The sequence below is a fragment of the Artibeus jamaicensis genome, unplaced genomic scaffold, assembly GCF_021234435.1.
Source record: "Artibeus jamaicensis isolate MK-2021 breed Jamaican fruit bat unplaced genomic scaffold, CSHL_Jam_final contig_354, whole genome shotgun sequence".
NCBI classification, from domain to species: Eukaryota; Metazoa; Chordata; class Mammalia; order Chiroptera; family Phyllostomidae; genus Artibeus; species Artibeus jamaicensis.
Genome location: NW_026521803.1, coordinates 16,048,705 through 16,069,201, shown reverse-complemented (window position 1 = coordinate 16,069,201; position 20,497 = coordinate 16,048,705). Strand labels below are relative to the sequence as shown.

The window sequence follows — 20,497 nt, the reverse complement described above, 5'->3', positions numbered from 1 at the left end:
TTGGCCTCTGTGTCTTCTGAACTATCACAATAACCCCCTAACCGTTCCTTTCGTTCTAATTTGCAGTATGCACTGCTGCCAGTGTTATCTTTCTAAAATAGAAATGCGATCATGCTCGTCTTTTATTCAACTATGTTTAGTAACTCCCCTTTCTCAGATCTCGAAGAGTAAATACCATGTGTTTGGAAGCCCTTTCAAATTAGTCCCAGAGCATTCTCCAGTTTCCTCTTCACTCCACAGTTTTCCCATGTGTTGGCTTCCCAAGGCTCTTCTGTCCTAAAACATACTAAGTGTCTTCTGGCTTTGGCTCACACTGTTACTCTCTGGAAATACCTTTCCTTCTCCTCATACTTACTATATCTTACACATTTTCCAACGCTCGAGATTTTGCAAAGCTTATTCAATATTCATTTATTCCCTTCCATTATAGCTCTTATCATGGCATAAGTTTTTTTCCCGTATAGTTAGACATGCATAAATCTGAACAGCATGAAAACCAGAATCAAGTTCCCATTTCGTTTGGGAGCTGGAATAAAGACTCACATATAGGCAGTGGAAAAATCTTTGTCGAAACTAATATGATATTGAGAAACTGAAACTCTGGTTGTCAGTATCAGCTAGTAAACTAAATGCTGCACAATAACTTCAGAATAGTAAATGCTTTGGGAGAAAGAGGAAGAATATATGGCATGTATAGTAGGCCACTAGATGTATGTATAACAATTTCTTTTTTTAAAAAAAGGACACTTGAGAAACTATAAAAATATTAGCATCTATTAAGTCTGGGTAGTGATTACAGTTATAAGGTTATATATGTACAAATATTAATTTCTGTTAATGATATTATTGATAATAATTATGATTATATAACTTGTTATAATTATATCTGTGCCTGTTATTTAATTTTCTGTACTTCTATGTGGTTTAAAAATATTACATAAATTAAAATTTAAGTTAGTGGGTCGAAGTGAATTTGATCATAATGAAAAATCATTTTAACTCTAAAAGTCTATGGTTTTATAATAAATTAGGGAAGTGACTGTGAATTTATCAAGGATTTCTTTTGTTTACACAAGAATTTATCAAAAGTTCTTAAATTAAAAATATTATTTGATCACAAGATTTTGATTTAAATGCAACTTTTTAGAAACTTTCTACTGAATCAATATATTTTACCTTTATTAAAAATAATATACGTGTGTAGTTTTCCCAAATGTGTCCAATAAAATTAATCATATTATGTATAGAAACTTTAAAGGAGGTATGTATTCAGGTGGTAAGGTATTTTGAGGAAATGTTGAATTAAACAATAATGTCTTAGAGACTATGATATATTAATGTGTATCATAAAGTTCAAAGCCTATGATAACCTATATATTTTTTCTAAATGTATTTGTCCAAAGTTCTCTTTTTACTTTAGAAACTCATGAGACTTTAATATGGCAAAGACATTTTAGAAAATGTACCGCTCTCAGATGAAGTCATTATTTTGACCGTGAATGTGACTGGAGTGTGTAGAGAGTGTTCATGCTTTATTTTTCCCTCTTGATTGACTCTCTTGTGCTGTTTTCTAAATGTCTAACATTTATGACTTGCTTATTTCTTCTGCTAATGTCTAACACTTATGACTGTAGGTTTTGACTATCATATATGACCTGCTTTGCTGTGCATGAATATAGATTGTTGGCAAGTGACACGTTAACTTTAAACATTTAGGATCCTTCCTGAAAATCCCATTTCTCCCTGGCTTTGCCTGTAAAACAACCATGGGACCTTTCTTCTGCATTGCAGGGTACATCACCCATGTACTGTGAAGGTCTCTGCAGATGCCGACACCCCGTGAAAAAAAAGAATGAAGCTTTGGAATACTCACACAGCAACAGCAAAAGACCGAGGAATATCAGGCCAATGGCAGCGGGCCCCAGTCTCCAAGATGACTCATCTTCTTCATACCTGGGCTTAGGGGTTGGGGCTGCACAGACGTCTCTGTTGTTGCACTGACAGACCTCCAGAGTCAGACTCTCTGGAGTCTCACACTGCCTGTTGTCTCTGTCTGAAATTATGAGGGACACACTGTGCACTCCAGGGGATACCTGCTGCTGGGCCTTTAGGAGTGCAGAGGTAGCTGTAGAGAAACAATTGTACAAATCAACAGTAGGATAAGGCACCCTTTGCTCTTAAAATGACTTATTTTTCTTAACAGAACCAGAGTTGCCATAGACATCACTGTCACAAACAGTAAAGCTAGTAGGGTGAGATTTGAGCAGTTATGAGGGCTTTAAGAGATTTAGCTGGGGAAATCAGGCCGTATTTCCTCCTTGTCCCAGATGGGCCCATTATTCTCACTCATGAAGACTCAGTCCTACCTTGAATTTCCCCACTAAGTGGGGAGGCAGGGGGTGGAATCGGGGCGGACGTCATTTTAATCCCAGATGTTTCTTTCCTAGGGCTTATCTACTCTCCTGTATGTCTGTCCCAAATCCTTGGCCCTTGTGTGGCCCTCTGAGTGTATCTCTTCTGTTTAACTCCATATTTTTGTGCCTGACTTAGTAAAAACTGAATTTCTGCTTTGGCTGATGCTACCTCCTCTGCTCCTGTCAGTCCTGACGCCTCGAACCTGACTGGTTGTACTGCGTAACCTGTGGTGCAGGCCTGTGGTCTCTCCTACTCACGGAGTTGATTGCTCTCCATTCTCCATCGCTGTGTTGTCCCTTTCTGAGTGGGCTCGAGCAACAGCTCTTGGTGGCTGCAGGGCTGTGTTGCTTGAATTAGTCTTATTTAGATAGTCAACTTAACATTTCATATTGATTTGTATTAGTTTTGGGGGTACAGCCTAGTGTTGAATCAGTCTGGACTCCACCAAGCCCTTTGCTATTACGCCTGATCCACCTGGTCCCACCACAGTTGCCTGGCTCAGCCTCACCTGAGCAGGTGTGTCTAGTACAAGGTCCTGTCTCTCTCTGATATTTCTTTTGCAGCCTTTTCATTGGCTATGTGTCTGGTAAAACCTTGAGCTAAATGCTACATGCATAATTTGGAGCTAAAACCTTACACCAGGATTAGTAAGGCCCCAGGAAGGAAGACCATGGAGAACAAGATCCCTTTGGTGGCACTAGCAGGGACTGATACCTGTGGCTAGGACACCACAGAGCACATTTATAAAAACAAGCAAGATTGGTTCAGAGAAGAGTTAGAAAAAAGTGAGTTCATTTACAAGGGATTTGAAGTGGCCTGATGGCCACCATAAAATTTAGAAAGGGAGGAGACTCTTATTAAATCTAATGGCTATTTCTCTGAGACTCCTGGAAAAGACAAGAAATGTGAAATTAGCATGATAAAGGCTAAGAGAACAGGGAAGGTGGATTAGCTCTTTCCCACTGCCTGATGGGTTTACAGAGTTCTGTTCCCATTTGTGCTAAAGATTCCTGACTAGGGACACACTAAGTAGCATTTCCTGTGAGCTTTGAACAGGCAGACACTTCTCTTGTGCTTTCTGTCTCTTCACAGCCTGCCCAGTAAGAAAAGTTTATGTATTTATAAATCTAAAGAGCTCTGAAATAAAAATAGATGCCTGACTTTAATGTTATTTCGGTGTGCTCTGGAGATAGAAATAACATATAAAAAACAATTTGGAGTCCACATGAAAAACAACATATTAAATCGTGCTAATGTTATATCATATCATTTCTTTCCTCTTGTGAAAAGAGAAGGAATTCATGAGGCTAGGAGCATGTCTTCACTGCAGAGAATTGTTTCAATTGCTCTTGGAAAGAACTTGCTCCCACATGAGCCCTTATTCTTCCGAAGCTACAAAGAAGCAGTGACTTTCATTTATGGATGGGACTTTATTACTCACCATTAAGAGTTGTGATGCTCCAAACAGTTGGCAATTTCTGAGGCTGATCCTCCAGTGAAAACGTGTAGGGGCCGGAATATTTACTACTGTCCGCTACGTGAGCCGAGACAATCACAGAAGGCGATGAGCTGCAAATTGTTTCCTTTTCGAGGACAATTGTTGGACAATTTTCATTAAAATCAGGTACTCTCACATGGACGGTGCCTGTCGATGTTTTACCTGTGTTGTCTGCATGAATGACATTTTAGGGTTAAAAAGATAAACAGAACAAGTTGTCCCAAAAGTTAACCTTTTAAATTTCTCTTTCATGTAGCCAAGTTCGTGTGTCTTCTCATGGGAGATTATATTTGTTATTCTCACAAGTAAAAATGTCCTACAATTTCCACGTCTTGTAAAAAGCAAATTTAAATTCATTATTTTGGCCAGCATCTCTAATTCATAGCCTTGGCTATTAATTTAATGTGCTTGGGACGAAGGCCTGTAAAGTGATGAATGCATTGACTACAAATGACATCTACATAAAAATAGCCATTTTCTTCAACGTGTCTCACTTCACGATCCCAGCACTGTGTGAAAGACTTTTTTCTTCTAAGGTTCGAGCCAAAGTATTTGGAATAAGAAATTATTTATTTTTGTTGTCCAAGATATAAAAGCTTATTGAAGAAAAAATTAAATATATTGACAATCAAAAACAATAAAATAAAGTCTCTCAGTGGAGGAATTGAGTCATTTTCTGTATTTTTCCTTCATTTTTTTTGCTGTTTTCCCAGATGATGTGACTTTTGATGTTTATTCTTTTATTTTTATGTGTGCTTATTGCCTTGAGCACAAATGAATTTTATACTTGGGGAAACACATACACTTAATGAATAATATTTTTAAAACACCCCAGAAGATTTTATTGTTTAATAATATAAGCACATGAGGTCTCTATAAACAACTCATTTTATGGGTAACTCACAAAGGCACCTCACATTTGGGTGGAGCTTCCCTGATAGGCTTTCAGTACCAATATTCACCCATCGTTCCCAAACCCAGAATTCTGGTGGGTCTGTAGATTCCCGTCCCAACCACAACACATGGTCCGCAGGACAGGACACAGAATTCACTGGTACCACAGGCTCCACCAGGATGTTGGAATGCCCAGTGTTCTAGATTCGACTGCCTCGGACTTGAGACCCAAAGTCCTAACATCATGCGTCTAGTGATAAAGGTGATTTATTAAATAATCATAATCATCTATTCATAAATAAATGCAGTTGGGGTAACATTTCTTTAAATATGGCTGAAATAGTTTTTCTTACCATCGATGGCCAGAATCTCAGCTATGATTGTTTTGTTAACAATGAAGGCAGAATCCCGATTGATGTTTTTCACAAATTTGATTTCAGCTGTTTTTGAATCAATAATTAGGAAACCACCATCATTACGTCCCATCATATATCTGTTTTATAATAAAAAAGTAACAGTTTTCTATTAAATATAGAATGTCATCTATTTAATGAAAATGACTCATGTTATATTTAGTGTATTTACATTGAGTATAAGACATTGAAATATGCTTTTATAAAGAGTAGCAGATAATTAACATATTAGCATGGACAAATATTATTTTATAATCCTTAGCTATGTATTAGCCTGGTTTTTCAAATTTATGTTCTGTATAATAACTGTGTCCTTCCTCTTTAGACTACAGTAACTACTTCTGCATGGTGCTCTCAGATTTTAGGCATATAGAGGGGGGCACTCCTGAAAAATCAGAATCTTCTGGAGGGCAGGCCCCTTATAGTACAGGCTTCCCCTGCTAGGTGAGTGTTCTAGGAACCCATTTGTAGTAGTGTACCAGATGGCATTGTTGTGAGAGGCTGCCTTCTGTTTCAGTGAATTTTTTTTAAAGACTTTTTATGCTATTGCCCATTTCTTGATGGGTGATTTACCAGCTCACCTGCCCACACTGCGCTGAGTGTTCAGAAGTTTTTGACCAAAAATAGCATGACCCCCCCTCCTGCACCCTACCTTCCCTATTCACCTGATCTTGCCCAGAGTGACTTTTTTTGTTTCCCCAGATGAAAAAAGTCCTCAAAGGAAAATGTTTTCCTGATGTGGAAGAGGGGAAACAAAAACTTGCAGAAGCACCAAAAAGACATCAAAATCGACAAGTTCAAAACTGTTTGGAGCAGTGGAAAAAACATCTTGACAGGTGTATTACATCAAATGGAGAGTGCTTTGAAGGTGACTGAAGTTTAAACATGAAAGAATAAATACATGATTTTTTATAAATACTGTTTTTTGGGGTGTCTTCACATGTCTTTGTGTATAGACTGTTCTGTCTTATTGCATCAAAACCTTCTGGGGAATCTCTACCCTTAAGACTCAATTCAAAGTTTTCTGAAACTTTCCCCTGACCTCTCTAGACAGGTTACAGCATTTTTCTTTTAGTTTACACTTTACATTTTAGTTTATACTTAATGCAATCTTTGCTTATATAATATCACCTAATGATTTAGCTATATATCTCTTCTCTAGTCATCCAGTTCCTTGAGTTGGCTGCTTTGTATATCTTTGTATTCTTGCCATAAATAGCTTGGGTATTATTTTGCAATAATTTATAGACTAAAACTTCACCAAAGAATAGTAAAATGTTATTAAAATAATCTCACCTGACATTCGAGGCAGCTTTGCCAGTGTCCTCATCAGTGGCTTGGTACGGTCCCAGGATGTAGTTGAGCAACCTTCTACCACTTTTGTCTTGCGGGATAATAAACGTCTTGGAAGACGGCCTGAATGTAATCCCTTCTTGCACATTTATAACTTCAACTGTGACTTCAGTTGACTTGACTTGATATTGAGAGATTACTGATTGGTGAAATGCAGCTTTGTTTTTAACGCCAATACTAAATCGCGCATTTTGTACTTGTTCATAATCTAGAGACTAGGGTAAGAATAAAATTAGAAAAAGTGTTACAGAAATATGGTCTGGCAAACCCAGAAGAGAACAAGAAAACTCTATCTTATATGCTATGAATGGATCCTTTTATTTCTATAAGTAGACACAGAAATAGCAAAATCATTTCAGAAATCATTATAATGTGGAGATAGAGAAATCTTTAGAATTCTTAACTCATGAAACCTCAGTTTGCTAATGCTACAAAGCAGAGCACATCTTGTTAGACAGCAGAACATCATCACAGTTTATGCAGGCCGTGTGGTGTAGTGGACAAGAACCCCAGATTTATTATGGCTGCATGGTTTGAACCCTGGTTCTTCTACTTAGGATCTGTGTGACTCAGGGCAAAATATTTACTATCTTTGACCCTCAACTTTCCACGTCTGAAAAAAAATTCTTTACCTCATCAGATGATTGTGAGACTGAACAAATTAAGGCCCATAATACATTCCTATAAATAGCAGCTCTGGCCATTCACAGACTAGTCATTGGGTTCATGTACAATAATGTCTTAAAAATTCCTAGATGGCCAACGCAAACTATTTTCAAAAACTTTATTCACATAGAGGCTTCTGCAAAGCAGTGAGTGGGTGGCCCATCAGCGTTTTGTAGAACCATTTGCAGATGGTCTTGCATGAAAATTATTCGTTCAACCCTCTGATGGAGGTGGCCCAAACCAAGGCCTGAGGAATCCCAGGATAGTTTTTTCTGTTCACTAGTACATTTTCTGAGGTTGATGAGTTAAGGGAAATGACCATTTGGTTACATTTGTGTATTTACTGAAGCAAACTTTGCAATAACTTGCTCTATGGGCTCAAGCATTTCCTAGTGGGGAGGAAGAGAAAAATGTGTAAAGAGATCATTATAATATGAGGGATTGGTGACAACAGAGCTTATGGAGTCTGCTCATGAAAAGCAAGAGAATATTTGTCCTTGAGAAAGTTAGGAAAGCTTCCTGAGAGATTTTCATGTAAGCTGAGTGTTTAGGGGTGAGAAGGAGCTATTCAGGCAGAGGTGAGAGCACCTGCCTCATTTATAGAAAGTGGTGGGGAGTGGGCTGGCTGCCAATGATGAGAGGTCTCCCCCAAGGAGGTGAACCTCATCTTGAAGGCAAGCAGGTGGTCTTTAACCCTGAATGCCTATCACAGTCTCCTGAGGAGCCTTTAAGAATCTCCACAGGGGCTTCCCACAGACCAAGGGAACCAGCTGTTCTCATGGTCCCTCTGGCTAGGAAAAGCGGGTGGTTCAAATGAGCAGTCAGGATTGAGGGCTATTCTTACAGCCAGTGGAGAATGAGAAAAAGCTTTAAAAGGGAGAGTGACCAGTCCCAACTGGTTTTAAGAAAAACATGCTAGTGGACTGGTTTGGCAGCAGAACAAAGGGAGGTAGCAACAGGGAGGTAGAGACATCTATTAGGGGGGGATCGCAGTCACATAGGGCCTCACGCAGGCCAGGTGAAGGGAGACCGGGGTCATATTTTGAGGGCAGGTTCTAGGGTAGAGTTTGATGACTGGCTATAAGTTGTGAGGAAATGCCACAATGAAAGGATAAAGCCCAGGTTTCTAGTTTGGGAAACTGGATGACAAAGAATGCAGAAGGGGAATAGCTCATTCTCAGGCACTCTTGCGAATTCATGGCAAAACTCTTGCAACTGAGGTTGGCTGTAGCCTACTCTTTCAGGACTTCCAGCAATCTGGTATTCCAGCAATATCCTCGTTAAGGGAATATTATAGTTCTCTTGCTCTGCTGGACTCCAGAAATTAAAGAAAGACACTCCCACACAGTCCAATATCCTATGCCAGCGAATGGCCCACGTAGTGGTTATTTTTTCTAGTCTATACAATATCCAAGCAGAAAAATCTTTGTTTATGCCCTTTCATAGTGTGCATATGTGTGTGTGTGTGTGTGAATGTGGGGTGTTTACTGTAGCCAAGCCTGTTAAATGGAAACTTTACTCAATAACTCATTTTCTGTCTTGCAGATTTAGTTATCCATTCCCATTTTCTAGGAAAACTTGCTTCTTTGCCCTCTTGATGACTGTAGCTAATCCATTTAAAATAAGTTGACAAGTTCAAAAGCCACAATTCTATGTATTTATATCAGTTCCTAACTTCAAATGTAAAGAGGAAATGAAATTAATGAACATATTTTACTTTCTTGTGCTTAAATCAGGAATACCTATAAATATATGCATGTTAATAATGTGTTTGTATTAACTGAAGACACAATGAGCTTGGAAGGAAATAAATCAACTTGTTAATAAGACTGTCTTTAAGTAATGGAGCTATGTGTGTGTTTTTAAAAATTTGATCTGGTTTTATGTGCTGTCTAAGTTTTCTATAAAGAAGTGGTATTTTTAAAAAGCACATAAAGTTTACTTTCAGAAATAATAGTTTTGGCTAACAGAGAATATTTTTGCCACTGAAGGGAAATCAGTCTTTACCTTAACCACCTTCAGGATGCCTTCGTTCGTCCTGGGATCAGTTTGTATTTCAAACCAATTCCCTTCATTTCCAGAGGTGAAGAAATACACCGCAAGCCAATTATCTGTGAACTCTTCATCCAAATCGATTACTTGAAATCGAAGCAACTCAGAACTTAAAGTATTTTCTTCAATACGTGCTGAATACTGAAAAGGAGAGAAGCAGAACTTAAGACACCATATCAAAATACCCAATGTCAGGTTTTATCAAAAGGAATTATATTTATTCTGCATGGTAGTAATCATTAAGTCTCAAATTTTGTATTGCTTCCTTCTCAAATTAGTAAATTTTTATTTCACAAAGACTTATTATTTTTTTAAAGGAAAGTAAAGGGAATTTAGATAGAAGTCAACAAGCAGGCAAATGCTAAATTAGGGTGGAAAAGTATATAAAGAATTATATAATTATTCTTGAAGTAGTTAAGGGTATACCTGTAATTCTCTGAACATTGGGAAATTATCATTGACATCTTTCACTTTGATATTACTTTCACACTGGCTTGATAGTCCTTCTCCATCTCGGTCTGCACCACTCACAATTAGACGGTAGCTGCTAACTTGCTAAATTTGGAGTAAAGAAAGAAAAATAATTAATCTTTAGTGCCAAGAGTATGAATGACAGCTACTTGCTTCCTATGAGTAAGGAGAAGGAAATATTCAAGTTCATAGTTTATTGGATTACATGCACTGTTTACTCTTCAGCATAGAGGAGGTGTGTGGGGCTCTGGATGGTTGGGTAGAAGTTTCTAAGGGGCTAGAACAGGTTTTCTCTTGTGAGATTCCCAGGGAAAGAAAGTACACTTAGAACAAAAATGGGCAATGATGATGGTGGGAGGCTTGTCTGAGAGAAGTTCACTTTGAGTTTTGTTGTTGGTCTATTAAAGTCATTTTTATGAAAAGTAACACAGAGTGTGATGGGGTAGTGTATGGTGATGGAGATGTGATGGTAGGATGATCGGGAAGAGAGAAGGAGGAGATTCTTTAGTGTTCTGGATGTGGGGGGTAAAATGAAAAGAAGTCAGGAGAAAAAGTGTGACATCAGGGATGTCTTTTTTCCAGATAGAAATGTCTCCTTTTGTTTATGAAATCGCCTTTTCCCCCATCATATGAGGAATTAGTCCCAGCTGGTCTTTGTCCATGTATGCCATTGCCTTCTGTTACTCTCCTGCTTACACACCCACTGGTGTACTGATACTTGTGTATTGAGGGTACAATTGATTGTGTGGGTGCTAGGTACACAAACCACCCCACTGGGGTCACCTTAGAATGCAAACAGTCTCCCTAGATTGCCCTCTTGAGTACTAGGGACTTCTCTTTCTTTCTCCTTTTATTCTCAGGTAAAACAGAGGCACCTTTTTTGAACACACAACCTTCTGATCTGGAGTCAGATGCGCTATCGTTGTGCCACCAGAGACACCTTTGTTGGCTTTCTTAAATAACATCCTTTACTGTTAAATGCTCCTAAGAGCCTGGCTTTACCTCTCGATCAAGAGAACTGGTCAAAGTTCGGACTTCCCCAGAGTGTCTGCTAAGGAGGAACATGGGATTGCTTGCAGGTTCTTGAGAAACAATTTTGAAGGCAATTTTAGAGTTCAAGTTGTTTGGCTCATCTGCATCTGTGGCATTCAGTATCATCACCAGTGAGTCTAGGAATACAGAAGTCCATTGAGGAATACTATGTTCAACATATTACATTCAAAATATTATGTTCAATATTATGTTAAATATCCAACACAGTTTCAAATTAATCTTTGTTTTTTAAGATCTTGTAAATAGGTATGCTCTACAAATATAACATGTCACTTACTGTTTTCATGAGGAGCAACAGCATTACCTTCCATAAAAATCCTCTAGTTCTCCTTAAGCCTTGGTTCTGTTGAGGTTGAAAGTATTTCCTGTGTTTGTTCCTTCCCTCGATGGATGACCTCGAGATTCTCCCTTCTCCTCAAATTATTCAAATAATGGGAGTGTGTCTCTGACCCTTATAATCTGAAAAGGCCCTGCTGATGCACCCAGGCTACCTAAGATCACGTCTTTAGCTTTGTGACTGCTGGGTACCCATGTTACTTGTATGTATAGAATAACGTACTTTGAACTCATAACAGAACCACACCTACAAAGGCAATGACAGTGAATAATTTACTACAAACATTAGAAGATTCAGGTTATCTTGATGTGTTTTTCTGGAAAGCACTAAGAACACATTAGCTTACAAAAATGATGTACTGTAGTGATACCTGTATGTGAAAAACAAAAGTAATTTGTATTCCTAGGTTCTGTAAAAGGACTTACTTGCAGGGCTATTTTCTTCAATTTCACCCATGAATATACTCTGTGAAAACACTGGAGGGTTGTCATTGATGTCTATAATTTTGACCGTTAATATAAGTGGTTTCTCCACTTCTCTCCCTTGGGCAGTTATAGCGTGACATATGATCTAGAAAAAAAGAAAAAAGGTTACTTGTCACTCAACAAACTTAATATTTATACTTTGGGCCTGTCATGGCACGTACAGAACCTTTGTGTAAAGGACAAAAATATTTCCCCAAAGAGTAGACAAAGCAGGAAAAAGTACCCACTCTGGGCAGACCTGTCGGGCTAGTTGCCCCTTCCTCCAGGCTGATACTGACTCAAGACAGGGTGAGGCTCCTGGCACACTGCATGCTTGAGTTTGGTGCTCATTCACGTACCTCCTGATGTATCCCTTCAGGGGCATGACTGTAAGTGGAGGCTCTTTGTCGAGGGACTCATATTGCTTTTAGTTGGTAGACTGATGTATGTAGTGATCTCTGCTCTAAATGAACCAGTACAAGAGTATCATCTTTGAAAACCATGGTGCATGAGTGGGGAAAGGATGCCAAGGTTGGAAACATTACTTACGTTGAAGCTTGGGGTTTTCTCACGATCAACTATGGATGTTATGTTAATTTCTCCAGTATTTCGGTTAACAACAAAGATTCCCAAAGGGGGCTCATCAATTCCTTTTCCAGAAATTCGGTAGAAAATGGGCTCCTGTGCTTGGAAATCTGAAGTAATCTGCAGCCAAAGATACCCAAAATGTTGAGGTGATCATCACTCAGGCCTTTTCCTTCCCCTCCACCTCTATAGTCTTCAGTCATCTGGTCATGTTATTCTTTCCTCCTGACACTGTGCTGTTTACTTTTTACCTTGATAGATACTAGAAATACGACATAAATTCCACTTGTTAGCATGGACCAATATACGTTAATCATTTTGGCTTTAGAATATTTGCTTAGATTGTGGCCACCATGGTGACATTAGAAGGTTGAGAGACAGTCAAAGACCCTTAATATTGACTAGGGTACTTCTAAATGCTCCCTTTTAGCATTAAAAAAGACATTTATTTTACTTTAAGTAGGGAAAGCTGGAGAGAAAAAAGAAAAAGAGATGATATAGTTACTGTTAAAATGTGTATTAAAATGTATTGATTTTTATTATCATAATTTTTAAGCTTTTTAAGATGGAAAATTTCAAATACATATAAAGTTAGAATAGTATAATAAACCCGATATATTTTTTCACCCAGCTCCAAAAATTAGGAATAGGTGGTTAATTCCATGGTGCCTCCCAGCCATTTTTCTTATTGTCTGATCCATATATATCTCTTTTTTCTATTTGCTAGTATCTGGATCTAAACAAGCCTTATCCATTGAAATTGGTCCATGTGTCTTTTAATTATTTTTTATTACTCTAGGACCATAGTTCCTTCATCTTTCTATCTTTATTATTATTATTGAGCTTTTTTTGGTTGTAGATATCAGGTTATTTGTTCTGTAGACTCTCCGGTCTGCGTTTTGCTAATTGGAATCGTCATATTATTTTCATTTATGTCTAATATATTTATTCTAAAAACTCACACTGCCCCTGCTCATAAGACTTACTGTGGCAATCGGGTTTCTTTTTGAGTTGTCTTCTTCTTCTCTGCAGGGTCTTGCAAATTTCACCCATTCACGTTTATATCTCCTTTTGGCTTGTTGTATTTCTGTTCCGTTTTCTTCATGTTGCCCTTTTGTCTTATGTAAAAAGGGATTCCATTTTATTATGTACATTGTTGGACATTTTTGCTTTGCAAATTAATTATAGACACATAGGTTAAAAAGCCCCTATGTTTCAAGACATCTAAGACTCTTATGTGTCTAAGTTGATCTACCTCATACTTTGTCAAAGAAACATTAAATAACCAAAGCAATTACAAAGCTATTTGATTTTTAACATAGCGTTAAATCATATTTCATATTTTCTTTATATATTTCACAGTGTCTAATTATTCTGGGCACATAGGGCCTGTCTAATTAAAGCTTTTTGACTTCAGATATGAAGAAAAATGCATGAGGTAAACTACATTAATAACATTTATACCTTGTTGGCATTTGAATATTATTGGGTTAGTTGTTAGAATTTTAATTTACTTCCACAATTAAATTGTTAATTTAAAACATTTAATATTTATTTTCTTGAGCATAGTTTTAATTTTTAGACAATAATATTATTTTAATCACAAAAAACTTTTCATACTTTACCTTTATTCTCAATTCTCCATGAACCAATACAACCACCTGCAGACATTTAAATAAAGTCAAATTAATGTGAATATTTCTAATAAGCACTAACTATATAAGGTAATAATCCTGATATTCACATTCCGCTGTTCATATTATAGTTTCTATTTGGAAAAAATAGATTTGGAATAACAATATTTAAAGGCAAAAAATCCTCAGAGTAAAAAGAAAATGCTCTCAACATACACAGTTTCTTCCCTCTTTAGTCTGACTACAGAATTTTAAAGATATACAGAAGAATGTATTGGATTTTGAAAATCTATTCCTAACAGCCTGTTGTAGCAACCAGACATTTCAAGGTTGGCTGTTCTATAAATATTTCCCAGGAGATATGGAAATTATTGCTTTGGCCAACAATGTCAATCATCATTGTGATAAACTCCAGCCAGTTCTGTAGACGATTATTAAAAATCATGACCTACCCAACTGACTTGTATAAAGGCAATTCTGTAGTAGTTAGCTGCAGGGTATGGCTTTTTTTGTTTGTTTTCAGTCATTCAAGAGTGGTCATGTGGAATGGAACTAGTCTGGTTTAGAGAATGGAATGTTAAAGGTGGGAATATGCTATTCCAGTCCCAAGTACCGTGCAGTGGGACAGAGATCTGCTCATCGCTGCTCTATTCAGTTTAAATATTGAGCTTAATTTACTTACTCATCTGAAAAAATTAAGTGAGGACAAAATGTGAGGATAGGCAGGCTAGGGTCTGTATTTTCTCAAGAGTACACAGGACCTTCATCTTTGTCGCTTTCCATCTTGCTTTCTGCCTTGAATGCATTCCTCTTTTCCCCTCCCCCACTTCAATATCACTCATCCTTTAATCAGTTCTTTAGGTTCCAACATCGTCCATGAAACTGTCTTTACTGATGTCTCTTTTCCTAAGTGTATGCAACACATACTCTGAACCATGCAATTTAGCCCATAGAGCTCGCCATAATTTATAGTTTTTTACTGTTTTATGTGCATTATGCTGCTAAACCAAGAGAATGGTAGACTTTCCAGATCAGTGCTTCTATACTATTATTTATTTGCAACCCTTTCCATAGCTGTCTCTTAGATGTTTCACAATTATTTACTGATACACTGATCACCTGATCTGAAGAAAATCTGCTAGGCAAAACAATGTGAAAAATAAATCAGAAAAAAATGAAAGTAATAATAGTAGCTAGTGTTATGGTTTTGTGTGATTTGATACACATAGAGATTTATATTTCTTATCTCACTCAATACTTAGAGAGGCCTTCAGAAGGTGGGTCTATTATAATAATCCCTGTTTTAGGGACAAAGAGAATCAGTCTTTTGCCCCAGCTGACAGACCTAGTAGAGCTAGGATTTGAACCGTGGCAATCTGACTCCCTACTGCATTGGATGCTAACCAAAGTGGGCATAAATGAACAAATAAAATGTGGTACACAGAAAGTTTTATAATAGTCAATTAAGATTTTTTCCTGGCAAAGGCTGGGAGTTACTCCGAAAACAATATAGATTAATTAAGTATGTTGTTTATTTTGGAAAATGATAACAAAGAGGTAAGTCCCAGTCTGAACCAAAGGAGTAATTATATCAGACATAGGATACCAGGACTTTTCCATCCTAAAAATTGCATTGAAATCTTCACTGCCAAAGATGTATATTCAAATTGTCATGAATAAGAACCACTTCATATTGTCATAACAGGTCTCAAAGTGATTTTATAGCTTTGATGATCTTTGTTAAACACTCACTGTCATGAGTTTTGTGGGCAAGAAGACAAGAGCAATGTAGTAATTGTACTACTCCTTTCTCAGGGAAGGGATCGTTGACCAGACATGCTTCTTTTTACAGGAAAACTGGGAAGAGTCATCCAGAAAATATGAATCATGTTGGTACTAGCCCCACAGAGAGGGGTGCTTCTAATAAACACTGAAGTACAATTTCTGTGTGAGGCGTAGGAAGGAGAAGCCTGAAATTATGGAGGATGAACATTGCACACAGTTGTTTCTGGTTTGTTCAGTCTCTTCAGAGATTGAGAATTCTTAGAGAAGTTGTTTAGTCTGAAACTCTTTCTCATTCTCCATTTTAAAATCAAGAATGTTCCCTAATTTTAGAACGTATTTTGAAAATATGATTATTTTTGCTCTTCTAGGAATATGGGGTAGTTAGTAAAAAACATTTCTAAGTTTTGAGATGCTCTTTAGACATTTACAAATATAATTGTAGCCTTACATTGTTTAGAACAGTGTTTTTACAAATTATTTTAGTTAATACTTATCCATGGCTACTTAATTATTATAGTTAGTTTGCTAATCTAATTATTTTCAACATTTAATAACTATTTCAATAGTTTCCTGACACTATACATCAACTAAGTTGTCTTTTTAGGTGGCCTGGATTGGAATTACCAATGTGGAGAAAGCACTTCTTATCTTAAGAATTCCTATACTTTTCTTTCTTCCCCGTGTTTCCTGGTAATTTTGATATTTTTGATTATATGGTTTTTAAAGCATTGAGCAGCATAAATTCCTTGGTATAGGTGAGAATCAGACATTTTATTAAAATCAAATCAGATTATTACATTAACAAAATAACGTGATATAAACTTATTTGCTATCCAAATGCCCTATTTGCTAGTTAAAAGTACATAGTTATATCATAAAGGTTGTACTGAATATGGTAGACAGATAATAAATAATTTTTAAGGATATGGGGGACTAGATTTTGCTTAGTTTGGCTTTACTTTTGTTTGGAGTTTAAGCTTCAGTGTGGGGAGGGGTAGACTGTTGGACCATGCATTACATTCATGGAGCTGGTCCCAGCTGGCCTTAGGTATAGTACCTCTTCTCATCACTGAGATGGGTGTAAGAGACGACCTTACCCACTTCTCTCTGGGAAATTTGAAGAATAAATTAAGTAATTTAAAGAAATCATTCCAATTTTTAAACATGATTTTGTATTTAATTCTTTTTGGAAAATAAGTCATGCAATCTATATAGGTTGGTGATAGCATTTTTTTTTGGTCATTGGCTAGATGCAGTGATTATTCATGTGTCAGGTCATAGAGGTCATGCAATACATCTTTGATTAATAAATTGCATAGGTACAATTCAGAAGAAATGAATGACTTTTTGATAATATCTAATTATCCATCTATCCTTTTTAAAATGAAAATTTAACCCCCTCCTCAAAATTCTAATAAACTTTTTATTCAAGGCAAATTTCTTACTTGAACAAAAAATGGTATGTTTATTTCCTTGGAAATTCTTATTACGTTTAGAAAAATTCAATTTCGCTAACTGAATTTGTGAGTGTACTCAATTAATTTAGAAAGTTAAACCTTGTGTTCTGGTAGAGATGGTAATGAAAACAGGTACCCGTGGATATTCTCAAATGCTTATTTTAAATGCTGTATAAATTGCAGTGAAGTAGAGTAAATACACAATCGGACACTGGAGCCTGAATCCCAGTCTCACGATGGACCACCTGTGTAAGTTGGAAACATTACTTAATCTTTCAGGTTCCTCATCTGTAAAATAGGGATAATAATTCTATCTACTTTGTAGTTTTTTATGAGGATTAATGAATTAATAGGTGTGAAGCTCATAGATGAGTCCTAGCCCGCAGTATGTGCTTAATAAGTGTTAATCACTTCTGTCACCAAACTTTTAAAAAAGATATAAAATAGCCACTTTGATGTGGAGTGACCTCTTATATTACCAGTCGCATCAAGGCACAGAAGAACTTTCTCTTCCTGGAGTACGGGAAGAGACAAGAGCCAGTTCTCCTCTGTACAGTTGTGCGGTTTGTTCCTTGCCCAGCCTCAAGGCAGAACTGTTCACATTATCGTTTATGTGAGCACCTCTCCAGCAGGGTATGGCCTGGCCAACTGCACAATCACCATGCAAGAAAAATGTGCACATTAGACAGACTCAATTATTCAGAGTATTGCTATAGATAGTGACCAATTGCCTCTATACTTTTCTTGTGATGAACTTCCCAAAGCAAGCCCTCACCTTAGGTAATCAGATTGACTCTTAACTGGAAAGATGAACCAAAGGCTAGAGGTTACGGGAAGCCTAATAGGTACTGAGTGTTCCCGTTCCAAATGAAAATCAGTTTCAGGTCTTAGGTAAGTGGGAGGTGGTTCCTGGTAGAAGTAATTACATCTTTCCTGACTTCTGCTCCAGTCCGGCAGGGTTGGCCAATGTTGCTTGGCAAGGTTATTCCGATTCTGGGTGTTAACTCTGAGAGACGATCAGGAGGAAACTGATTTTCCTACACTTACTGGCATTAGAGACCAGTTTGTTTCATCCATCAAGAAAAGGAAAGATACTGCAAAGATTTCCCTTCTGTTAAAAATTTGGGCCATTTAGCCTACAATTTTTTCCTAAAAGTTTTCTTTTTGTGTCTTCTATAGACAATGGTGGTTGAAGATGGTTTCACTGTATATAGAGCACATTCTGCGGGAACTTGATATTTAAACTACTTCTCTCACTTTTGTCCCAGCCCACCCCTACTGACTTTAAAACTCTGTGCTTTGAAGATATTCAGATCCCAGACACGTCCATTAGTCTCGTAATGAGTACATTTTATATAAAATGAAACATAAAATGAAAAAGCTTATTGTCCGGATGATAATAGGAGTGCTGTGTGACAAATGGTCTTCCATATTTTGTGGACTATGAACACTGAACAATGTGTCCTTTGAAGACAAACATTGTTTTCAAAAGGTTAAATCTCTGAAGATAAGCATTTTTCAATCACAAATCCTTTCCCCCAAATGTGTATTTTGTATTGCACAAAATGGATCACACTAGCACAGGAAACTGATAAATAGTAAGGCAAAATATTAAGATGTTATCAAGAATTATCTTACTCAAATATTACAAATGATAGCTATTAGGGTCTTAGCAGATACTATATTTTTCAAAGCACATTTTTGCATACTGTTTCATTCTCACTATGGCCACTTCAGTGTAGGCAGGGAGCCCTGATTATTCTTATCTGACAGTTGTGGGAATAAGGTCTGGAGTGAGTCAGCAGTACAGGCGTAGACAGAAGCCTGTGACTTGGTTATTATATCTCACCTCTGTAGCCAACCCTTGTGTGGTCATAGGATGGGATTAGTTCAAAACCTCTGAACATGTCTTCCAACTTTCAGACTCCACCCTTCTACAACAAAAGATGTGCTTCTCACTAGACAATGCTTTTAAAAACATTGCTTTTTTCCCATCACCACACTATTTTGAAACTCTGGGTGGTTCTCCACTTCTGAAAGGATTCCATTAGCCTTCACAGAATGCACTTTCAGTATGACCCTCCTCTGCTGTTCTAACTCATGTGCAGATTCCTCAATGCAAACTCTCATTCCAGCCAAACCAGTGTGTATATTTCCCATAGCAAATGTCATAATCGCATCTGACTTTGCTCATGGTGGTTTGACTAGGGAAGATATCTCCTGATGGCCCATCCATACTTGTCAAATCTTACTTAGTGCCTGGAGCCTCATCTGCCTACATCACTCCTGACTGATATTACCTTCCACTAGTAGCATCAAAGTAGACCAGCATTTTCTAATGGAAGTCTAATGAGAATCACATATATAATTTTAAATTTTCTAATAGTCATATTAAAAAGATTTAAAAAGTAAAATCAATCTTAACAGACATTTCATATAATAGATACAAAATACTATTTCAATATGTCAGCAATGTAAAAATTATTAATCATATATTTTCCTTTTTTTTCATACAAAGTCCTCAAAATATGATGTGTATTTTACATTTAATAGCACATCTCAATTCAAACCAATCTCATTTCAAGTGATTAATAACCAACCACATGTGGCTAGTGACTGCCATTTTGGACAGAGCAGGTCCATACCACTCAGTTTAACAACTCTGTATAAAGTAATACTGTGGGTTAAAATAGATTATGTATATGTTTGCATGTAAAACTTTCTTGAGGGGAGGTAGTTATTGTTTAGAGAGGCATTATTCAATTATTCATTTATCCATTCTTCCAATGATTGAACATTACTATAAGGGTCACAAACATGAATGAAACCCTTCAGTATGAGGATCTCACAGTCACTCTAGAGTCATATATCTAGAGTTATATACCTCAAAGCAGAGAAAGAGCTCCCCTAAGCTTGTGGGGGTACAATTTTATGTCCTTATGATGATACTATTCTGATACCCACTGCCTCTTATCTCCTAGTTTCCCAAATTAGTGACTGGCTTGGATGTCTACATTATTAAGTGACCCATGGTTTGGTCTGGGAATGACCATCTGAAAACATGGGAAGTCATACAACTGTCACATTTCTGTTACAATTCTTTTGAGTCAAATAAATACATTAGAGAACCAAAACAATTACAGTTGACCCTTGAACCACATGAAAATTCTTTTCAATAAACACCATAAATGTATTTTCTTTTCCTTATGATTTCTTAATAACATTTTCTTTTCTTTAACTAACTTTATTGTAAAAATACAGTTGATAGTATATTACATACAAAGTATGTGTTAATTGGCTGTTTATGTTATTAGTAAGGCTATGAGTAGTTAAGTTTCGGGGGAGTCAAAAATTATAAATGGGACCCTGGCTGGTGTGGATCACTGGATTGAGTGTCAGACTGTGAATCAAAGGGTTGCT

General features: G+C 37.0%; 1 protein-coding gene and 1 long non-coding RNA gene across 4 annotated transcripts in view; one reads left to right on the top strand and one right to left on the bottom strand.

Moving 5' to 3' along the window:
- The window catches only part of LOC119064065 (uncharacterized), a 47,435-nt gene that overhangs the window by 24,785 nt on the left and 2,153 nt on the right, over positions 1 to 20,497 (top strand). For 2 of the 3 annotated variants that reach the window (XR_008391399.1, XR_005085297.2), the window contains exon 3: positions 1,792 to 4,048. This is a non-coding gene — a long non-coding RNA (uncharacterized LOC119064065). Of the gene's footprint in view, positions 1 to 1,791; positions 4,049 to 5,922; positions 6,089 to 20,497 lie in introns of those variants that run through there. The other variant, XR_008391400.1, reaches the window with a different exon arrangement.
- DSG3 (desmoglein 3) overlaps positions 1 to 20,497 on the bottom strand; it is a 29,128-nt gene that overhangs the window by 7,208 nt on the left and 1,423 nt on the right. The window contains exons 2-12 of the mRNA XM_037165629.2: positions 13,827 to 13,862; positions 13,188 to 13,319; positions 12,166 to 12,321; positions 11,578 to 11,722; positions 10,765 to 10,931; positions 9,718 to 9,846; positions 9,247 to 9,432; positions 6,517 to 6,788; positions 5,161 to 5,300; positions 3,857 to 4,084; positions 1,874 to 2,125 (exon numbers count right to left, since the gene is read on the bottom strand). Of these exons, the coding sequence (XP_037021524.2) occupies positions 1,874 to 2,125; positions 3,857 to 4,084; positions 5,161 to 5,300; positions 6,517 to 6,788; positions 9,247 to 9,432; positions 9,718 to 9,846; positions 10,765 to 10,931; positions 11,578 to 11,722; positions 12,166 to 12,321; positions 13,188 to 13,319; positions 13,827 to 13,862 (1,843 nt within the window). The remainder of the gene's footprint in view (positions 1 to 1,873; positions 2,126 to 3,856; positions 4,085 to 5,160; positions 5,301 to 6,516; positions 6,789 to 9,246; positions 9,433 to 9,717; positions 9,847 to 10,764; positions 10,932 to 11,577; positions 11,723 to 12,165; positions 12,322 to 13,187; positions 13,320 to 13,826; positions 13,863 to 20,497) is intronic.